Source organism: Miscanthus floridulus, unplaced genomic scaffold, assembly GCF_019320115.1.
Source record: "Miscanthus floridulus cultivar M001 unplaced genomic scaffold, ASM1932011v1 fs_5_3_4, whole genome shotgun sequence".
Lineage (NCBI taxonomy): Eukaryota > Viridiplantae > Streptophyta > Magnoliopsida > Poales > Poaceae > Miscanthus > Miscanthus floridulus.
The window spans coordinates 1-21,257 of NW_027096991.1; the positions used below are offsets into that span (position 1 = coordinate 1).

The 21,257-nt window shown below is 45.4% G+C and overlaps 4 protein-coding genes across 5 annotated transcripts; 2 read left to right on the plus strand and 2 right to left on the minus strand.

Annotated features, from left to right (window-relative positions):
* The first annotated feature begins 46 nt into the window (after positions 1-46).
* Positions 47-7,543, plus strand: LOC136532383 (subtilisin-like protease SBT2.3). 2 transcript variants are annotated; one of them, XM_066524993.1, is made up of 9 exons: positions 47-1,707; positions 2,098-2,495; positions 3,533-3,628; positions 3,706-3,778; positions 4,321-4,603; positions 4,687-5,018; positions 5,384-5,654; positions 6,028-6,309; positions 6,454-6,590. In XM_066524993.1, exons 1-9 carry the CDS (start codon positions 1,573-1,575, stop codon positions 6,456-6,458), a joined length of 1,875 nt encoding a protein of 624 aa, XP_066381090.1. In that variant the 5' UTR covers positions 47-1,572; the 3' UTR covers positions 6,459-6,590. The 2 variants fall into 2 exon arrangements, with proteins under 2 accessions (XP_066381090.1, XP_066381089.1); XM_066524992.1 differs by having other exon boundaries at positions 48-1,707; positions 6,423-7,543.
* A 1,202-nt stretch (positions 7,544-8,745) lies between these two features.
* LOC136532380 (protein PLASTID TRANSCRIPTIONALLY ACTIVE 12, chloroplastic) lies at positions 8,746-14,522 on the plus strand. Its single transcript, XM_066524989.1, has 12 exons — positions 8,746-8,973; positions 9,072-9,139; positions 9,227-9,892; positions 10,484-10,596; positions 10,962-11,224; positions 11,755-11,876; positions 12,101-12,178; positions 12,266-12,322; positions 12,498-12,572; positions 12,837-12,935; positions 13,490-13,623; positions 14,385-14,522. The coding sequence occupies exons 1-11, from the start codon at positions 8,937-8,939 to the stop codon at positions 13,583-13,585; spliced, it is 1,674 nt and encodes a 557-aa protein (XP_066381086.1). The 5' UTR covers positions 8,746-8,936; the 3' UTR covers positions 13,586-13,623; positions 14,385-14,522.
* LOC136532381 (wax ester synthase/diacylglycerol acyltransferase 5-like) lies at positions 13,625-16,662 on the minus strand. Its single transcript, XM_066524990.1, has 7 exons — positions 16,316-16,662; positions 15,542-16,159; positions 15,380-15,446; positions 15,219-15,295; positions 14,891-15,106; positions 14,401-14,538; positions 13,625-14,040 (listed from the first exon to the last, which is right to left on the minus strand). The coding sequence occupies exons 1-7, from the start codon at positions 16,595-16,597 to the stop codon at positions 13,873-13,875; spliced, it is 1,566 nt and encodes a 521-aa protein (XP_066381087.1). The 5' UTR covers positions 16,598-16,662; the 3' UTR covers positions 13,625-13,872.
* Positions 16,663-18,859: 2,197 nt separating this feature from the next.
* Positions 18,860-20,692, minus strand: LOC136532382 (tyrosine decarboxylase-like). The gene has a single exon (XM_066524991.1). It carries the CDS (start codon positions 20,656-20,658, stop codon positions 19,054-19,056), a length of 1,605 nt encoding a protein of 534 aa, XP_066381088.1. The 5' UTR covers positions 20,659-20,692; the 3' UTR covers positions 18,860-19,053.
* Between the last annotated feature and the right edge of the window lie 565 nt (positions 20,693-21,257).

Sequence of the window (21,257 nt, forward strand, 5' to 3'; positions counted from 1 at the left end):
CCGTATCCGAGTTGATCTTGATTTTGTACCGTTCATGCTGAGGTCTTCGTATCCGAGTCCATCTTAACTTTTTGCGTTCGTGCAGACTCGGTGTACTTTTGTCTAGCCTGCAGCTTTGGGTTTTCTTGTGTGCCTTCCTCTTTTTGGCTTGGCTTCCGTATCCGAGTTGTTATGTAGATCGCGTGTTCTTCTTGCTCAAATCGTATCCGAGTACTCGGACTCCTCGGCCGAGTAGTCAGTCTTGGCTTGCTTGTTATCTGGCTTGATGCACGGTTGGACATCTCGTGTGTTCGAAGTAGTCGGACACTCGAACGGACAGGTTGCTATCTTTGGTCTCGGACGGCTTGCTGCTCGTGGCTTGGTTCTGATTTGGCTTTGATATTTCAGAGTTGTAGATGTGATGTCAGCCTGTATATGACTTGACGTGTGCTTGCACCTTGTTGGATCGATCGTATCCCATCATGATTTATGCGTCCAGTAAATTGATGGCTTCCTCATTTGCTTGCATGCAGATCCGTATGTGCATGTGTATTCACTGTATATATGCATATATCTTAATCTTTTGCTTGCTATTGCTTCCCGGACGTCATATGTGCATGTCGTGGTTGTACTCTGCCCTGTCCTGGTCGAATCCCGATCATGTGCTGGAAACTGAGCAATAGTCTGATTGTAATCGGACTTAGTGGGAGTAGTTGGAGTTAGACTCGGACGTCTGTATCATCTGGGGTGCTTGTAGACAATCTTGCTGTACGGTCGGACTGTGCTGACGTCTTCTACCAGATGCATATTGATGGAGGAACGTGTGTGGCTGCATGGCTCCCTGTTTTGTGAACGCACTATGGATCTCAAGTTGACAGAAGTCCAGGGGAGTCCCATCGTTGCTTGAGACGTGAGTGCGGCGAGTTGTCGACGAAGCTGATGAGAGCCGTAGAGAGTTGTTGGCGGGGCCGACGAGTGCCGCGGCGAATGTTGATCTTTGAGGTCCACCGAGCTCTCAAACGCAAAGCGCCGAGAGCCCCTACCTGGCGCGCCAGCTGTCGATGTTTTACCACCGGCAACCCGTCACGGGGTACCCGGGATGGTGATTTGTTCGGAGGGGTATCGGCGTTTGCAGGAACTCGATGGTAAACGCAGGGAGACAACGATTTATACTGGTTCGGCACGCCGGAAAGTCACGGTGCCCTACGTCCAGTCTGGTGTGGATAGTATATTGCGCCTTGCGCTATTTGTTGTGTTGCGAGGTATGTTGTGGTTGTGAGTTCTGACGGTTATGTGTAGGTGCCGATCTAGGGACCCCTGCCCTCCTTTATATAGTCCAGAAGAGGCGGGAGTCCTAGTCGGTTACAAAGTAGAGATCCTAGTAGGATTACGTGTAACTAGTTCTAGTAGGATTACATGTAGGGAATCCTAGTTGGACTAGGTCTTCTTCTCTCTTCTCCGTGGGAAACCCCATGGGTCCCGTATCGACAGCGGGGGAGAAGGAGGAGCACCGGCGTCTCCTGAATGTGTTTTACACTTTTACTCTCACTAATGCTCACTCTATGATCATGCAGACAGGGTTCACCCAAACCTATGAATTATGGCTCTTATATTGTTCACCTCCAAAATGCACTATTGAAGAGGACTCTAAGGGGAGAGCATTATATAAAGCTGTACAGCTACCGCTACTTGATTAATGGTTTTGCTGTTGTCATCACTCCTCTGCAGGTATCCTATTTCATGTATATTATTCGGATTAATTGATCATAGACAGACGATAACATGACACTACAAGTTCAAAAGTGACCTATTTACTTTATGGAGAAAAGGCTCTGAGACTAAGCACCAAGGGGTTGGGTGACTTTTTTGTTATTGAATTCTGCATCAATATGGTAAAAGTAGGGAAATTCATGACAATTTATATAGTGTTGATATGCAATGTTGCCCTGGTTGATGTCACTTTTTACGCTTAAAACCATTTTGTTTACTCATGACTTCCTACATTAATATTTTTTCCATTTCTTAATTCTTGTTTTGTGGAATTACCATTTCATTTAAAGATTATTTGGATTTATCCACCTCTTATTGAGTTCACTTGTTTTCTGCTTGTACTGAAAGGCAGATAAGCTATCTAGGAGAAAAGAAGTAGCAAATGTGATGCTCGATTACTCAGTTAGGACAGCAACAACTCATACCCCTGAATTCCTTGGACTGCCGCAAGGAGCCTGGGTTCAAGAAGGCGGTCCGCAATTCGCGGGTCAGGGTGTCGTTGTTGGCCTCATTGACACAGGAATAGATCCAACCCACCCTAGCTTCGCAGATGATCTATCAACTGATAGTTATCCAGTACCTGCTCACTACTCTGGCATTTGTGAGGTTACAAATGATTTTCCATCTGGATCCTGCAATAGAAAGCTTGTGGGGGCTCGGCATTTTGCAGCATCTGCAATAACTAGAGGAGTCTTCAACGCATCTCAAGATCTTGCTTCACCATCTGATAGTGATGGCCATGGGACGTAAGTACTAAGTAGCTCCTTTCGAAGTTGCTACCTAGACAAATTTACCCTTCTACTGATATTCTGATACTGGGTCTATTGTACTTGGATCTGGTAGCTCCTAGTTGTGCAGACATGCATACACATTTTTTGGTTGCGCACCTGTATGCCATAGATTTTTTTATTGTTTGATTATCAGACTGCAGAATGTTGGCCTACAAAGATTCGACATGTTCAACAACTGAGTGTTGCAGAAATGCGTATGTTGCGATGGATTTGCGGTCACACAAGAATGGACTGAGTTCGGAACGATGATATACGTGATCGCCTAGAGGTAGCACCAATTGAAGAAAAGCTTGTCCAACATCGGTTGAGGTGGTTTGACCATGTCCAAAGGAGACCTCCAGATGCACCAGTGCATTGTGGAGTCCTAAGCCAAGCCAATAATATGAGGAGAGGTAGAGGAAGACCGAAATTGACATAGGGGGAGGCAATAAAAAGATATTTGAAAGCTTGGAATATACCTAGAGATCTATGTTTGAATAGGAGTACTTGGAAAGCAGCTATTGAAGTGCCTGAACCGTGACTTGGGGCTCTTGGTGGGTTTCAACTCTAGCCTACCCCAACTTGCTTGGGACTGAAAGGCTATGTTGTTGTTGTTGTTGATGATGATTATCATACTGCATTTCTATTTTATAATACTAGATCTAAATACTAGACTTCACATGCCATCATGTAATAATTCTTCATAAACATAAGTTCCCTATTATGTACTTTCTCAACAGGAGTTTATGTTATAGAAGATTGATTATGTTATTTTTGTAAGAGATCATTATCGGATAAGATGTAGAAATTATGCTAGAATTGTTATTTCATTTTGTTATTTCTTTCTTTCAGATCAGCTATTGCTGCATATGGAAGCACTCCCTTGGATGGATGCATTTTTAGTTCTAACTAAAACCAAATGCATTGAAAAAGAAATAAAAAACCATGCCATAGGAATCATGTGGTATTACTTGAATAAAATTTTCCTCTGATTCTAAGATTTGTGCCTACAGGCATACAGCATCCATTGCTGCTGGAAATCACGGAATTCCTGTGGTTGTGGCTGGGCATCAATTTGGAAATGCAAGTGGCATGGCTCCTCGTGCACAGTAAGATCATTGCCCTCTGCTTTAGGAATGTAGCTCTGATTTATTTCCCAAATTAATATAATAATTTGTTTCTTCAGCATTGCTGTCTATAAAGCTCTTTACAAAAGCTTTGGTGGTTTTGCTGCTGATGTAGTGGCTGCAATAGATCAGGTATTGTTCTGCCATTTAGCTTCTTATAATCTGTCAGTTAAAGCACAAAAAAACTGTTCCATCTCTCAATATAACCTTAACATCATTTGACAAACTTATGCTAGTTAGTTTGGCATCAGACAACACTACCATGGAAAAAGGCTGAATCTATGTTTAGAGTTCAAGCAATGTGGATGCCCAAGTTTATTAATATGTCAGAGTCAGACTAAAAGTCTAATAGGTTTTAGGTAAATATTTATGTTGAATTTTATAAAAGACCTACCAACCCACTAGAAGCTATTAGAGATAGAGTTGTAGCTAACTTGACTTGTACTCCAAGATTCTCCCTCTCTCTCTCTCTCTCTACACACACACACACATGAATGCAAGGCACACCCCCCCCCCCCCCCCCCCCCCCCCCCCCCCCCCCCACCCTTCTAAAGGGTGTGAGGTGATTTCCCAAATTCTAAGAAGCATTGCAAAATGCAAAATGCAAAATGCTGCAGTAGACAAACCTGCATGTTGACATGCAACACAAATAACTCTCTACATTGCATTTACAGGCAGCTGAAGATAATGTTGACATCATCAGTTTGTCCATTACTCCTAATCGGAGGCCACCTGGACTCGCAACATTCTTCAATCCAATAGATATGGCACTCCTGTCAGCTGTAAAAGCTGGCATATTTGTGGTGCAAGCTGCAGGAAATACTGGTCCTTCCCCTAAGAGCATGTCTTCCTATAGTCCTTGGATATTTACTGTTGGAGCTTCTGCCCATGACAGGGTATACAGCAACTACGTTGTCCTTGGTAACAATTTGACCATTCAAGGAGTTGGTCTTGCCCGTAAGTTCCTTTGAAGTAATTTTCTGTACAAATATAGTTACCTCTATATAACTGTAACCTGTATTGATTAAATGTAAATACAGCTGGAACGGATGGTGATTGCATGTATACTTTAGTTGCTGCACCGCATGCGCTGAAGAACAATACAGTCAGTCCTACTGAAATGTCCCTTGGGGAGTGCCAAGATTCGAGTCGCCTAGATGCAGATTTGATAAGAGGAAAGATACTAGTGTGCAGCTATTCTATAAGATTTGTGCTTGGTCTTTCTTCTGTGAAACAAGCTCTAGATACAGCTAATAATGTCAGCGCCGCAGGAGTTATATTCTATTTAGACCCATTTGTTCTTGGGTTCCAGCTGAACCCAACTCCAATGCGCATGCCTGGACTTATAATACCATCATCTGATGACTCCAAGGTAGGGCAGCCAAGAGCTAATGCTGCAACCCAATTATTCTTATTCTTTCCTCCTTTTCTGTGATTTTTTTTTTGTTTTGCTGACGATTGGCCCAATCTGATAATTAATCTGACCCAGTTTCTTGAATTTTGTTCACTTTTGTTCAAACCATTTCAGCAATTGGTCTGGTGTAGTTAGTTCTATGCCTTTTATTCTGTCTATTTTGGGCTTCATGTTGACTGTCGTATGATTTTAAGTTGATACATACAGAAGCTGACATTTGATACACAATCACTATGTTCTCAATGTAAACTTACCCTTTCTCAGCAAAAAACTTGTAGGTGCAATGTTCTTCCTTGCTGAATAACTGTAGCACAATATTGCAGGTATTTCTCACTTACTACAATGATTCCCTAGTGAGAGATGAGACATCAGGCCAAGTTGTTAGCTTCGGCGGAGTTGCTAAAATATTAGGGGGTCTAAATCCAAATTATGGAAATTCTGCACCAAAAGTAATGTTCTATTCTGCTAGGGGTCCTGACCCTGAGGACAATTCACTGTCAAATGCGGATATCTTGAAACCAAATCTGGTAGCACCCGGAAGTTCCATTTGGGGTGCTTGGAGTTCACTTGGATTGGATTCTGCTGAATTTGCTGGTAATTGCTCCTTTTTTTGTTTCGAAATGTTTTGTGAACCTTGTGTAAATTGGCTTGTGAATTGTACCAACATGGAAAGATTTGATCAGTCTATGTTCTTAACCTTGTTAAAATGGCACACCTTTTTAGATGAAGAATAGAAAACTGTAATGTTGAAACAAAGTGTTACATATATTGACTGATTAATTCTTCAAACATTTAAAAATGATTAGAGCACCCTTGCTGTTGGACTACCCAGCTGCCCAAAAGAAGATTTTACAATTACTATTCAATTTTGTCATGAAAGCCCTTCAAACAAAATTGCCTTTGCATTAGAGTCCAGCATTATAACTTTTCCTTTCACTGATAGAATCTGTTGAAAACTCTCTTCTAGGTGAAAGTTTCGCAATGCTCTCTGGCACAAGTATGGCTGCACCCCATGTTGCTGGCCTCGCCGCTCTCATCAAGCAGAAATTTCCTTCCTTTAGCCCCGTAGCTATAGCTTCTGCATTGTCTACAACCACAACTCTTAGTGACAGGCAAGGGAAACCAATCATGGCACAGCGAACATACAGCAACCCAGACTCAACGCAATCTCCAGCGACAGCTTTTGATATGGGGAATGGCTTTGTCAACGCTACCGCTGCTTTAGACCCAGGGCTCGTATTTGATTGCAGTAAGTTCTACAGTCATCTCCATTTTGTTTGTGTTAAAAAGTAAAAGTATATTTATCTGTACATGATGGACGTGTCCATATCCATAGAGCTAATTTGTAAATTATCCTTGCAGGTTATGATGATTTCTTCTCCTTTCTTTGCAGCATAAATGGGTCTAGCCCAGTCGTGACAAACTACACTGGCAACAGCTGCATGGCCTCCACCATGACAGGAGCAGATCTAAATCTACCATCAATCACCATAGCCCTGCTCAACCAGACAAGAACCATAACAAGAACGGTGACCAACGTGGCGGCCGACGAGAGCTACACTGTCAGTTACAGCGCTCCCTATGGAACTGCAGTCTCTGTGGCGCCGACACAATTTTCGATTCCAAGCGGGCAGAAGCAGCTTGTGACCTTCGTCGTGAACGCTACCATGAACAGCTCCAGCGCAAGCTTCGGGAACGTCGGTTTCTATGGTGACAAAGGCCACCGGGCGATCATCCCATTCTCGGTGATCTCCAAGGTTGTATACAGTTCCTGGTGACTGATTAGCTGAGCTGATGCAGTGGATGCAATGCAAACCAGGGCCTGACTGATCCAGCGTATGCAGTGATGACTTGACTGCATGGAGGTGGAGCTTACCTTTGACTAGAGAAATTTTTTTGGTTGTTGTGGTGTGTACACTCTGAAGCATGTTGATGTAAGTAGCTGAGTGATTAACCAGTAACTGTAAAAAGAATGTACTACCAGAATGTTGCATGAATGGAAAATCCTTTTGCAACCAGAATGTTAAATACATAGCACTCTGCTGGCGCTTGATTTACCGATGTGATGTTTGTGCGATAGCATCGTGCTTGATACTGTATCCCCTTTTCATCCCAAACCTGTTGTATGTGGCCGCGCGCGGGGCGGGCTGCAGGGCGGGCGCGCGGCAGTCTCGCGTGGGGCTGGTATGCCCAGCGGCCAGCGGGTATCGGCCTCTATCACCACTAGAGCCAGCAGATCTTGGCGGCGTGTGCTTGCTCCTCGGCGTCGGCAAGATGCGACTTTTCTGAATTGGGGTGCCTTCTGAATTCATTTGTCAGATGCCACTTCTCAAGAGTTTATTATCCTTGCCATTCCCAATTGTAGTAATGCATTTTACGAGCCTAGTAATTTCCTACTGTAATTTGACTCGGTGGGATTAGGACCGCAACAGTTTAACAGATATCTGATGGGACCTGCATTCTATTTTGATCCTTTTAGTTTGGATACTATAAAATATCAGTGTAATGTGAGATATTGAAATGTGATATGGATGTTGTTTCTTCATGGTTGTTGTAGTGTTTTCATATGTGGTTCATATTGTTGCCATAATGCTATTAAAATATTGCTAAGATGCTACTAAAATATTGCCAAAATTTTGGATATTTTTTTTAATATTAATCTATTTTGAAATAAATGCAAATTGTGATAAATATATTTGACCAAATCTAACCATTTTTTGTCAAAATACAATATAAATGTCTTTATTCTAAATTAGTGGTAAAATCATAAATAGCCATAAAAAATCAGAACAAAATCACATGGACATATTTGTCCTTTTCTACAAAAGTTAACACCATTAAGGAAGGCCTACGGAATGGGGGCAAAGTGGTGCTTCATTCTGAAAACACAGGATAAATCCACAAAGTTAAAAAAACACGGGTAAAACCAAAAAATTTAATACAAAACATGGGTAAGAATGCAAGAACCGCAACAAAGAATTAGCACCATGTTCACTTATGCCGAAATTTGGCTTATGCTAATGTTTATGCTGAAATGTTGTGAGAGAAAAATAATGTTTCATAGCTGAAAAGTAGTTCCGAATAAGTTTAAGTGAAGAGGTGTAGGATTAAAAGTCAACTTAACTCTCTCTCTCAAGTCCCACACTAATTCTCTCTCTCTATTCTCCCACACTAATGCTCACATCCTTTCATATGTACTAGCTACCAAACACAGCCTTAAGTAATTAAAAATAGAAATGCTATACAACATACGTGTGTTTTAGCAAAAAAAAAAAACACATGGATTTTTTCGCTCCCTCCCTCTCTTTTCACAGGTGGAGGAAGCGTCGTCGTCGTCCTCGTTCAGGGGCCGATTGATGTTGACGGTATATATACGAGCCGCAAGCTTGAGAAAACCGATTTGTTCTTTTGTTCTTGCATAGAAAAAAATTGTTTCTTGTGATCTGTGGATTTGTGATCTTGTGATTTGTGATTGTCTGGAGGTAGAAGAAGGCTATAGGTAGGAGGATGGAGGCTGTTGAATTTTAATTTTATGGTGAAAAAAATTCATATGTTGAAATTGTATAAAACACATGGTTGTTGGATAGACAGACTCAGTTAGAAATGAATTTGTGTAACACGGATGCTCAGTTTTATAATAAAAATTTCGGTTCAGGGAGTAACTCGCTAATTTGAAGATAACCTTGATAACCTTCTTCTTCGCATGAAAACGTACACGCTTTTCTTCCATTCTTCCTTCTCGTTATCCTGAACTGAACCCGGCAATCTCCAAAGGCCCCCAACCAAAACCACGCCGCCGGGCTCCCACCTCACTCTCGCCCGCGCACTACGAGCCGACGCCTACGGCCTACCGCCGCACCAGCGGGAGCCGCAACCATGGCGTCCTGCTACCACCCTTGTCGCCTCTTCCCAGGTAACCTCCAGCTGGGACCCCATTTCATCGTTCGTAATTCCCCGCGCACAACTCGTTCTCGTAAGTTATCACAGCCACTCTCTGTTGAAACTGTTCAGGAATGTCGCCGGCGGCCCCTGCCGGGCCCGTCTCGGCGCCGGCTCATCCTCGCACCTGCAAGTCCTCGGTAACTGCCTGAACGTCTCGTACAGTTTAACTTTGGTTCCTAGTTCGGTCTCCGCGCCTGATTGGAACTCGTTCGGTGCGTGCACAGAAGCTGTTCGCTAGCTTGCCTCACCGGAGGAGGCTGCTATTCCTGGGCACGCGTCGTGCCAGGATCAAGTGCGTCAAGGACGACTCGCTCCATTTCGACCCGTCGAAGATAGAACCGCCACCGTACTCCAGCTACTTCGACTCCACATCCGGTCAGCTCGAGCCGGCGTCGGGCGCTCGGGCAAGCATACCCGGAAAGGAGTACTGGCCGGAGGGTACGGCGGCCCGCGTGCGTGCCGCACGAGCGCCTGCCCCGGTCGGGGAGTCGGCTGGGACGCCATCATTTGGCACGAAGCCCGGGAGCAGGAGGAGAGGGTATAAGGAGCAGGTGACGTCGGCCTCAGGAACGGAGGGCGCGCAGACTGACGACGGGAAGGATGATGGTGAGCCTGATGTGGTCATTGTAGACTCTGGGGACGATGCATTGGAGGAGCTAAAGGATTCGGTGGATGAGTATGTCATTTATGAGACACCAGAGGAAGAGGAGTTGAGTGAGTATGATATGGACAAAATGATGGGGCGGCCACACCCGTTCATTGACCCAGCAAAGGCGATGTCATTAGGGGAGCCGAAAACCAGCGAAGAGCTCTGGTGGCACTGGAGGAGGAAGTCTCAGGATGAGGAAATGTGGTCAAGATGGCAGAGGAGGCGTCCAGATGTTGACACGGTTAGTTCCTCACTTGATTAAACCTAGTAAGTGGTAGGCAGTGATGTTTCCTTATATTGGGACTGTTCACCAATTCCAGACATGGTAAGGTACTGCAACAAAAGGCCATAAATGTACGATTTTGAGTATTGCAATGCTACTCGCTAGTATTTCTATGCCTCATTTAGAGTTCATATAGCATAGATGTTGGGCGGAACAATTCCCCTATGATCTTTCAGTGTCATTTTATTTGTTTTATCTGTGCTAAAGTAGCTAGCCAAGTATATATGGTATTTTAGTGCTAATTACTGTCAAGTGTTAGCGACCATGTTGGCAATTATGCTATGGTTCTCCATTTATTCTGTTTGTACTGTGAACGTGAGAAGAGTGTCATAGTGTCATAGATGTAAAGGTGAGGCTTGTGCTTGGCATTGAGCCATTGACGTCTGTGCATGTATATCGATGTGCAGGTTTGTGTGTCCATATCGCGTGATAGGTTGAGGCTTTGTGATTTTTTTTTATCTTGACTGGTGTTTGAACTAACTTATATTCCATGACAGATTTGAGCTGTGATCAACATTATAAATCGTAATGTATGCTGTATCATTTTAGGTTTTTGCAAAGGCAATGGCGGAGACTGGGCAAATTAAAATTTTTGGGGACCATCCTTCACGGACAGAAGCTGCTCTTGCAAAGACAAGAAGACATTTGTACAAAGAGGAAAGGTTGACTTACATTCATAGAATACTAGAGTTATTATACCATAAATTCATGCAGTACATCTTTACCGAATGATTTTATAGAATACTTGCACGCGCCTTGTTTCTAATGCTAATTGCTTCACAGCTTTTGAGTTGGTAGTACCACCACTCGTGCATGGTCTCATCATATAATCTTTCCTAAACTTTTTTAACTGCTCTTGGATTGTCACCTTCTCTGAGTTATGCCACATATTACAAAGAAGTGGTGGTCTCATCATATATTCTTAGATACTGCATCAGAAAGATGCTGAGGATCGATTTTCTTTAATTTAACACAAGTCTATCTTTCCCATTTATACTCTTACATTTGATATACAATATAAAAACAGGTTAGAAGCAGAGCAAAGGAGACTAGAAGAAATAGGGCCGATAGCATACTACTCAGAATGGGTTGAAGCTTATAAAAACAAGGATACATCACGCGAAGCCATACAGAAGCACTTTGAGGAAAACGGCGAAGATGAGAATGCTCAACTTATAAAAATGTTTCAACACCAAACTGCTGGGGAATATCGTATCATGATGGGCACCGATGTGCGTATTCAGCGAGATCCTTTGGCCATGAGAATGCAGGAAGACCAGATCAAACAGAGTATTTCTTTGCTAAAAATTCTTCTTTTGCATGTCTTGTCTTTAAAGTCTTTTTTGTTGCTGCTGCATAATCATGTGTTGTTTGTCTTACATTAGCTTCCCTGTTCTATCCCTCCACAGAGATGCTCTATTATAGTCTGGTAGAATGTCGACTGCAAGTTACTAGGAGCAATTACATAATATCATTATAGTTAGAAGCTAAATATAAAAAAAACTGTTTTCATACACCTTGGAGTCATGTCTGTGTTGCAGAACCTTCTGGATGATTTATATAATCCCATCCACTGATTTGAGTGTGCATTTCATGAATTACTCTGCTCCTATTTTTCTTATATATAACAGCAGACCATTTGGGTGGCTTGAGTTAGTAAAACAGCGTCTTGTTCATAATTGAATGTTGCCACCTTAAAGTTACTCTACTCTAGCAAGTTGGAAGAACATATTTTTTGAATAGGAAGGTTTACTTTATACACTTTAATAGTATTGGGGAATATCCTAACCAGGACATAATTTCCATACTTTAATGTGTAGTTTGGGGCGGTGATCCTGTCTATCCAACAATTAACTATGTTCAGGATCCTGATGAAGTGACTGACTACAGAGGTCCTGAATTTCATGAGCCTACCCCTGAAGTTGTACCTTACCTGATGGAGGTATGGGATAGCACTCCTGCTAAACTCATACTATTTGGACTTGCTTGGCTAAGATCTATCATAACCATGTTTGTAATGTATCATCTGCAAAATCATAACCGGAGTACGACCTTTACTTTTAAGTGCATTTGTAGTAGTATGATGTGGCAAGAAAAAATATCAGTCCTGGGTAGCTAACAGGAGTCAGTGAATTCTTATTTGATATCTTTTTGTCTCCCTCTCAGCATGGGATAATGATCACAAAGGAAGAGCTATATGCACGTCTGAATGAAGAGAGAGAGGACGTCAATCAAGACATAACGGTATCTTAATAAACTATCCATTTAATTTCAACTGATAAGTGTGCAGGTAGGGTTAATGTTACTTGCATATCTATTTTATGATGGCAGTATATTCCTGAAGTCAAAGATCCTATGGCTACCGCCATTGATATAGGAGAGCAATCTGTAAGTACCCACTGTAAACATTTCATTTTTTTCTAAACAAAAAAGTTTGCCAAAGCTTCTCAAGCCATTTATACTATACAGAAAAGGAAAATGGATTGTGAATTTTGTAAGGTGTAATTATAGCTTATGCATTTAGAATACTGCTTGTTTCACTGTATTTTCTACTTTTTAACAGTACAATGAAGACAGTGATGATGAGGATGAGGATGAGGATGTGGATAAAGCTGCTGCACAGCCTCAATCACTAGAGGTACCTTACTACTGTACACATAACTTTACAAGTTATAGGCTTTTTGTGGTTCTCAAGGCCCCTATTGCCATTGCCGACAATACGGGAATCTCAGCTCACAAATTTTCTTATGGAAGGTTAAATGTGACCTTCCTCATGATATTGTAGCACCAAAATAGTGGACCATCGCCAAAAGAAGAAAGTGGTTTATTGATGATATAGTTATCAGAAATAATCCTATTTTAGCGCTTATTGTTTCTTTAAAACCTTTTTCTTTACAAATAGGATGAGGAAGATGATGGGGATGATGTTGCGGAAGTAGAAGAGAAAGTGAACGAGAATTGGAGTGTTATAAAGTCTACTGGACAGACTGAAAAGCCCAAGGTACATAGTTTATATTATGTTTTCTGGTCAGAAAAAAAAACATATCTATTAGCATTCACAAATACAGCAACCGGTTACTTTGTTGTTGGTCTATACTGTGTCAATCTATGAGAATATGATTGTAATTAAAAAGACTTGATCAAGGGACTTTAGTCTTAAGAAGGGGCCGGCCGAACCCAGGAACAAGGCAGGAACCTCACGCGCACGCTTCTTTGGTGGCCGTGGAACCATCTGCGCAGTTTCAACCAGGGAGGTGGGCACACAACCATGCAGTACCTGGGATAGAACCCTGGTGGGGAGCTCCGCACCTCAGGTGCTCAACCACTGTGCTATCAGCGCGTCTGCAAATATGATCGTAATTGATTATATGGTGAAAAATGTGGAGATTACGTAACACTTTTACTAACATGTTCTATCCCATACATGAACCTGCAACTGACACCCTTCCCTAGACCCCGCACAGAGCGGGAGCTCTCTGCACTAAGTACGCCCTTTTTTTTCCTGATGGATATACCCGTATCAAAAAAAAAAATGTTTGTTCCTTTCTACTGCAGGAAAAATCAAATAAAGGTGAAATGTCACTAAAAGAAGCCATTGACGATTCTGAGAACCTAACTGACTTTCTTATGGACTTTGAGGAAGAGGAGTAATACTCATGGACATTTTGCTATTCTGTCCATCACACATGGTGAGTAAAAAGGTGAAGCATATTAAAGTACTGTTCACTATTACAATTTTACAACATTTTGTTCCAGAATAAATGATGATTTTTCTCCATAAAATCTTTTGCTCAACCCACTGACATGCTTCATCAATTTGGTTTCGGTTAAATTGTACACTTTATAACACAAAAACTTAAACAATTTAGCAGTAATACTGAATTCTACAATTCTTATTAGGACTGAGGAATGAAAGGAAACACTGGTTCAGTAGTCCCTTAATCATTTCTTTGATTCTTTCCAAGGCTTGAAGCTGCAGCTCTAATTAGCCTGAGGGATTCAACAAAGTCATCCAGCAGCTCATGAGAATCTGGAAATTGTGCCTCATCCACTGCTAGATTTACCATCATAGTGTTAACATAACTTTGGAAATTCACGGTTAGGGCCTGCAGAAAAGAAAAAAAAAGACAAACAAACAAAGATGCAAATTTAGCTTGAACTTGTTTTAGACATGAACACAGAGTCCAGGCTACAAGTAACCAAAAAGTGGATGGGTATTAAAGAAACTTGTTTTTCTAAATGATCAATTGTTTCTTCTCTCTGGTACATATCTGTGCATAGATACCTTTGTCAAGAATTCATATTTTATTTGCAATTAGATGTCCACCAATATATGCCATTTTGTAATTGAGCTTATCCTAGAAATGCTAATATTTAGCAACCACCATTTCTTTGAGATTTGATGACGTAACATGTTCCTGCATATAATAAATGTCTATTGCATTATTAGATTCTTGAGGACTTACTTCTGGAGGCCCATAGCCACTAGGGGCGATGAAGACAACTGGATGTCCACAAAACTCCACCTGCTCAACTGGACCAATCATGCCGGAGAACGATATGGTTGTCTGAGATATCATACGATGGAAGGTAGCTCTAGCTGCCTGTTTTGATTCACAAGTTGGCAATGCTATATCAGAAACAAGAAATCCAGATAGCATGTTGTGGTGCATGCGCATGGCTGAATTGACAACAATCTTCATGCTTTTAATGAAACAAGGGATGTGAGCCACAGAACTAGTTATTTGTCATCAATACGAGCGTAGCCATTTGGACGTTGGAACTATGTTAGCCTGGTTACACCGTAAATAAGATGTTTCGACCAGACATCTGTATGAGTTTTTAGATAAGTCTGCCAGTTCGTAACCGGTATAAAATGGTTTTTATTTGAAGAGAAATTATGAAATGGTTTGGTGATGTTCTGCCGGTACAAAAATAAGTATCAAACTGGCGTACCTTGAGTCCAAAGATTTTGAGAATAACGTCTGCAGCTAAATGAGTGAACACCACTTCTAGTGAACTCTTTTTCCTATCCACAACCTTCTTCGCCTTGCGGACATATTGTAACGGATCATCGTGCAAGGCGATGTGAAAAGGAAGGATGATGAAGCCAAGTTCATTCCCCCATTTCACGTCACTTTCCTTGCCGGACTCTATCATGTTAACACATGCCTGCTCGCGGTAATAAGAACGGGAGAGTAACAGTAAATTTTAACACTATTTGTAACTTGGGTAAAAGGATCAAAATTTCTTTTATCTTGCATCCGGGCAAAGTTCATCATACCTGTAGGCTGGTCGTTGGCCTCAAATTGACAAGTAGAATTGATCGCACACGGATCTCCTTTTTCATGTCAGCGTCACCTAAAGAACCGGATAAGCAATGCAACGGTTAGAGCAGTAACTCAGGTCAGAACAGAGCATTCTCGTTCGGTTAACAATCATCACCTGTATTCCGGAAGTAGTATCGCGATAAGGCAGCGTAAGTGACACCAACCAGCACATCGTTCACTGTCTGTCCGGACACATGCAACATCTCGGTCATTTTGAGACAGTAATGGAAAGATAAAAAAAAATAGATAAAAAAACGAGACTATTTATGGAACTTACGCAGTTCATGACATTCTTGACGAACTTGACGTCGTCTAGGCTGAGGCCGCGGTGAACGAGGCGCTTCCGCTGGTGCACCCCGTGGTTCACCCGCTTGAAGAGCGTGTGCGGGTCTCTGAGGAAGAGAATCGTCGCGAAGAAGGCGGCGACGTCGACCACGGTGTGCCAGGCCAGCACGGCGAAGGACCACACCCACGCCGCGAACGCCAGGGCTCCCGCGGACGCCGGGGGCCGCGGCCGCTCCCAGATCGCGCCCGTGCGCGTGGTGGGCGGCGGCGGCATGGCGGGCAGCCTGGTCGGGTCGGCGGCGCTCCGGGTGCACGCCATGAGGAGCGTGAGCAGCGACATGCCGTCGCCGAGCGAGTGGTGCACGCGGACCGCCGTGGTGGCGGCGGCCTCGGAGGTGGGGAAGTCGAGGACGTGGAACTCCCACAGCGGGCGGGACCAGTCCATGGGCAGCGTGGACAGCGTCGCCACGTAGTCCTCCACGGCCCTGTCCGGGTCGCGCGCCACCGCCCCGGCGTCCAGCTTCGGGTAGATGATGTGGTCGTCCAGGTTCACCGTCGTCGGCACCCACCGCCGGTGGCCGTCGTCTTCACTGGACGCGTCGTCCTTCACCTGCACGCGCGTACGTTGCACCGGCGAGAAGCGATGACCGCCGAGACGAAACGTTACGGTAAGTATAGAACATGATTGACAGGCTAATTAACTACGTGCTTTCATGCAATCACGTGTTATCAGCGTACGTGGTTATGTTACGTGCAGTGTGCATACTTGGATGCTGCGGAAGTGAGGGTAGCGCGCGAGCTGGGCCTCGATGCCGGCGCGTGCGGCGGCGAGGTTCACGGGGGTGGCGATCCCGATCACGACGACGATGTAGAAGTCCTCCACGAGCCTGGCGGAGGGGCTCACGGGCTCCCCGAGCTCCTCGGCGTGGCCCGCCCGCCCGACCCTGGCCCCTGCCGCCCCGGTGGCGGCGGCGGCCGTGCCATTGCTCTCCTTGTGCACCGAGAGCGGACGCCTTCGGAGTGCGGGGGTGGCTGCCGCCGCATCCATCCTATGGTCCTGTCGCGGTGCCCGGTGTAGTGTGTCACACAACTCACACCTGACCTGTTTTCCATGACAAGCGCGATCTGATGGATTTTATAAAGACTCGCGTGTTTGTAGCACATACTGCTGCCACGCTCAACAACGGCCTACGCGGGACAGGGACAGCCAACTGCCAGCGGAACTAACAGTAAATGTTTTTGACAAAGCTGTGTGATGGACAATAATCATATCTTTCGGCTCAACCATCTATAGTCTAGTCATCAAAACAGAAAGCATCGGTGTGACAAGGCAAATTAATGACACGCTGGTCTGTAGTTTGGTCAAATTTGCCCACCCTAATCAATATACTACTAGTACACTAGCGCATGCCAATCACCAATGTAGACGCCAGCGAAACGTGATCATTTTTCCTAGCCTTTCACGCTGATGCTTCAAACGACCGCCAGCGAAGTGCCGCCTGTAGAATCTATTTTTGTATTACTACTAGTGATGACAGGCACCACTATATATCGTACGTATATGCATAAATAGTGGATAGGCGCGTTCCACAAGCAGCCGGAGGCAAGCACCACCAGAAAAGTTTTTTTTTAAAAAAAACTACGTACTAGGTATAGTAGTGTCGGCACGACGGCACCACAAGAGTGCTGCATTACGATTTCGCGCTAAGAATTAAGAGGGGTTTGGTTTATGGAATAAAATAGTCCATCATCATTTTATTCTTTAGCTTTTTATATAACACACGTGTGTTTTAGCACCAAAAAACACATGGATTTTAGTCCACCAGATCGTTGCCTCCGTTTATCCACGTCCGTCAGATCTGCGTCCGCCAGGCACCAGCAGCACCAGCAGCGCACCAGCAGATCTGCGCTTCGAACGACCCATGACGCGACGACCCATGACGCAACACCAGCAGAGGCAGCAGTGCACCAGCAGCACCAGCAGCGCAGCACCGGCACCAGCCAGGGGACCACGACGCGACGACCCATGAAGAACGGGCAATGGAACCAACCCCTCTGTATTTTGTCCTTCCATAGAAAAAAAATGTTTTCTGTGATATGTGATTTGTGATATGTGGATCTGTGATCTTGTGATTGTCTTGATGTAGAAGAATGATGGAGTCTGTTAGATCTTAATCTTATGGTGCAAAAAAATTCATGTGTTGGAATTGTATAAAACACATGGTTGTGTAGTAGACAGACTCTTTTTTTCTTTGGTTTATAAAATGAAATGAGTTTGATCCATCACCCATCTCGTTTTTCACAGGCTAATAATTAGTACTACTTTATATAATAGATAAAGTCATTTCATTAAATTTGAACAATAGACTCGTGATACACCACTCCATCTAGAATGGGTTCGTTCTTCAAACAAGACACTGCGTAAACGCACTAACGGCATCTATCCGAGCGCCTAATGCAAGGGCGATTTCACATAGATAGGAACCCTCATTGAAGAGATAGGGTTGGCTGTTATTTGTTGAATTGTTTTGAACCGTACAGGTGTTCTCGGTGGCTAATATGTTCCAATCTCTCGTTTTCTCGGAGGCTGGAGAATCGACACTCGAGAGGGCTCGAGTCGTCTGGCCATTAATTGGGCAAGCTGAACCAGCGCTTTCATCTCGATCCTTTGGTCGTCACAATGCAGACGGGCGATTAGGATCATCGGCACCTGCAACGTGCACAGTATGTGTAGGTGGTGGTTGTTTGGTTGCCTATACCCACGGGCAGCGGAGCTAGTATAGGGACGTTGTTTGATTGCTTGTATATGCATAAAACGCTTGGATATTTTGCTGAATACGCTCATTTTAATTTTCTGGCAGTGCGGAGCCTGGCTGTCAGGAGGGTTTTGCAACGCAAGGCCGGGCAACCAAACATCGCGTCGTTGCACCCCACGAGCCTAGCTCGAGAGCCTGTGCGGGGAACCAAATGAACACGCAACTAATATAATATAAAGATGGTTATTATGTCAGCACTATAGAACGGTGTTATCTGGTGCTCATGTGTATCTTGCAACGAGAGAAAGCTATTGGAGATGAAAGAACCGAGGCCTTGTTTGGATGCATAGGGCTCACTATTATCTCGCTAATTTTTAGCAAATTTTTTAACCAGACCTTCAACTAGTTGTTAGCAAACTTGTCGGCACTTGATTTTTATTTTTCTTCGTCTAATAAAAATAGTGACAAAACTTTTGCCGTCCCTTAAAAAAAAATCGGACACCTAAGATATAGAAAAAGTGATTATTTATGCTTGAGGGACAAATTTGTCTAATATATCACATTTTGATCTTCTACGAATGAATATATTGCCCAGGGTTTGTGAAGTCTCATGCCAGCTGAGAATTTCATTTGTCCTCTAATATACCTAGCTAGGCGAGAGCAACGTAACATTATATCGTGGCATCGGAAGGAAAATATACTCTTTTTTAATGCAAGATTCGGAATACAAATGAGGCCAGCAGCCAGCTTAAGCGAGCACGCTGTAAATGATCTCCATTTTACAGAGCAGGGAAGCAGCTCGATCCTGCACGACTTTCCACGCTTCGCGGACGTGCCGTTCCTCCGTCAGCGTGCTCCCGATGGCGCACCTCAGCATGTAGATGCCGCCCACCTTAGCCGAGCTCATGTACGGCCCCGAGCTGGTCGCGTTCACCTCTTCGAGGAGCCTCCGGTTGAGCTCGTTGGCCGTCTTCTCGCCGCCGAGCTTCTCCGGCGACAGGAGCCGGAAGCACACCAGCGCAAAGTGCCTCGGCACCACCACCTCGAACCGGGCATCGGTCTTCACCATGTTCTCGAACGACGCGGCCATGCCGACGTGAGCGCGGACGTGGTCCCTCAGACCCTCCACCCCGTAGCAACGGAGCACGAGCCATAGCTTCAGCGAGCGGAATCGCCGGGTCAGCGTCATGGACCAGTCCTTGTAGTCCACGACGTCGTCGTGCCCGTCCGCCGCCGCGGACTTGAGGATGTACTCCTGCTCGGTGCCCAGCGCCGCCGTGAGCAGCGACGGCTTTCTCGCCCACAGCGCGCAGCAGTCGTTGTTGGCCAGGAGCCATTTGTGAGCGTTCATGCTGAAGGTGTCCACGGCCTCGGCGCCGTCCATCACGTGGCGGAACTCCGGGCACACGAGCGCCGAGCCCGCGTAGGCCGCGTCCACGTGGACCCAGACGCCGTGCGTCGCCGCGATGGCGCAGAGCTCCCGGATAGGGTCGACGGCGGTCGTCTGAGTGGTCCCGATCGTCGCGCACAGGAAGAGCGGGACAAGCCCGGCGTCCACGTCAACCTGCATGGCGGCCTGCAGGTCGGCTGGCGAGAGCGCGAACATGCCTCCAAGGCACGTCGCGATCTCGCGGCAGTTGTCGCGGTGGATGCCGGCGATGCGCGCAGCCTTGTGGACGGCGAAGTGGGTCTGGTCGGAGCAGTAGACCACGAGGTCCCCAATCCTCCTGCTGCCGATCTCCACGAGCTTGCGCTCCCGCGCGGCGACGAGGGCACAGAGGATGGCCTCGCACGAGGTGCCCAGGAGCGTGCCCCCGCCGCCGCCGCAGAACAGCAAGCCCCTGGGCAAGTGCAGCGCCTTGCCGAGCCAGTCCACAACCACCATCTCGAGCTCGGTGGCGGCCGGCGAGGCGGCCCACGTGAAAGGCACGACGTTGATGCCGGCGGCGAGGGCCTCGCCGAGGGCGCCGACGGTGCTGCTCGACGCCGGGAAGTGCGCAAAGTGTCGGGGGCTCTGCCAGTGCGTCGCGCCGGGCAGGATGAGGTCGTGGACGTCTCGCAGCGCCGCGGCGAACGCGTCGGGCTTGGGGCGCGACGGCGCGTCCAAGGGGAGCTGCCGGCGCAGGAAGCCGGGCGTCACGTTGGGGTGCACGGGGTAGTCTTCCATGCTGGCGTAGTAGTCCGCGATGAAGTCGACGACCTGGTGGCCCTGCCGCCTGAACTCTTCGGCATCAAGCAGCCGGGAGCCCAGCAGTGGCGGCACCGTCTCCGTTTCCGCCGGAACGGCCGCGGTGCCGTTGAGGTGGACACCATTATTGTTGCTGTTGATGTGGCAGTGCGACGGCGGCGCCATGCATGTGTGCGGACCCTGAGACGAAATTAAATGACGGCCCAATTTGTTAAACTTTATTGGGTATATAAAGCTCCGGCAGCATGGAGCGTCGGAGTGACATGAAGAAGTCGCGAACTGCCCTGTGCCCTGACAGAGATAGCTATTAGTACAGCTGAGCAAACTGTGACGCTAGTGTGGACTGTAGAGGACGTCAGATGCTTTTTAGGCTGTGTTTAGTTTGTAAAATTTAGGAATTTGGCTACTGTAGTACTTTTGTTTTTATTTGATAATTAGTGTTCAATCATGAACTAATTAGGCTCAAAATGTTTATCTCGCGATTTCCAACCAAACTATGCAATTAGTTTTTTTTCGTCTATATTTAATGCTCCATACACGTATCGCAAGATTCGATATAATGGCTATTGTAGCACTTTTTGGAAAAGTTTTTGGAAACTAAACACAGCCTTACAGGGTAGCAGTGTAACTTGGCAGCTGATGAGCTGCACTTAGGCCCCGTTTAGTTCCACCCAAAATCCAAAAAATTTTGCGCAGTATCCGTCACATCGAATCTTGCGGCACATGCATGGAGTACTAAATGTAGACGAAAAAAAACTAATTGC

What these genes read in the sequence shown, in the direction of transcription:
- LOC136532383 (XM_066524992.1), top strand. Translation starts at nt 1,573, where the DNA reads ATGAATTATGGCTCTTATATTGTTCACCTCCAAAATGCACTATTGAAG. An exon ending in TTGTCATCACTCCTCTGCAG is followed by an intron (nt 1,708 to 2,097) that starts GTATCCTATTTC and finishes TTGTACTGAAAG; the next exon opens with GCAGATAAGCTATCTAGGAG. An exon ending in TAGTGGCTGCAATAGATCAG is followed by an intron (nt 3,779 to 4,320) that starts GTATTGTTCTGC and finishes TTGCATTTACAG; the next exon opens with GCAGCTGAAGATAATGTTGA.
- LOC136532380 (XM_066524989.1), top strand. Translation starts at nt 8,937, where the DNA reads ATGGCGTCCTGCTACCACCCTTGTCGCCTCTTCCCAG. An exon ending in CATTTGTACAAAGAGGAAAG is followed by an intron (nt 10,597 to 10,961) that starts GTTGACTTACAT and finishes ATATAAAAACAG; the next exon opens with GTTAGAAGCAGAGCAAAGGA. An exon ending in CACAGCCTCAATCACTAGAG is followed by an intron (nt 12,573 to 12,836) that starts GTACCTTACTAC and finishes CTTTACAAATAG; the next exon opens with GATGAGGAAGATGATGGGGA.
- LOC136532381 (XM_066524990.1), bottom strand. Translation starts at nt 16,597, where the DNA reads ATGGATGCGGCGGCAGCCACCCCCGCACTCCGAAGGCGTCCGCTCTCG. An exon ending in CTCACTTCCGCAGCATCCAA is followed by an intron (nt 16,160 to 16,315) that starts GTATGCACACTG and finishes ACGCGCGTGCAG; the next exon opens with GTGAAGGACGACGCGTCCAG. An exon ending in ATACTACTTCCGGAATACAG is followed by an intron (nt 15,296 to 15,379) that starts GTGATGATTGTT and finishes CCGGTTCTTTAG; the next exon opens with GTGACGCTGACATGAAAAAG.
- LOC136532382 (XM_066524991.1), bottom strand. Translation starts at nt 20,658, where the DNA reads ATGGCGCCGCCGTCGCACTGCCACATCAACAGCAACAATAATGGTGTC.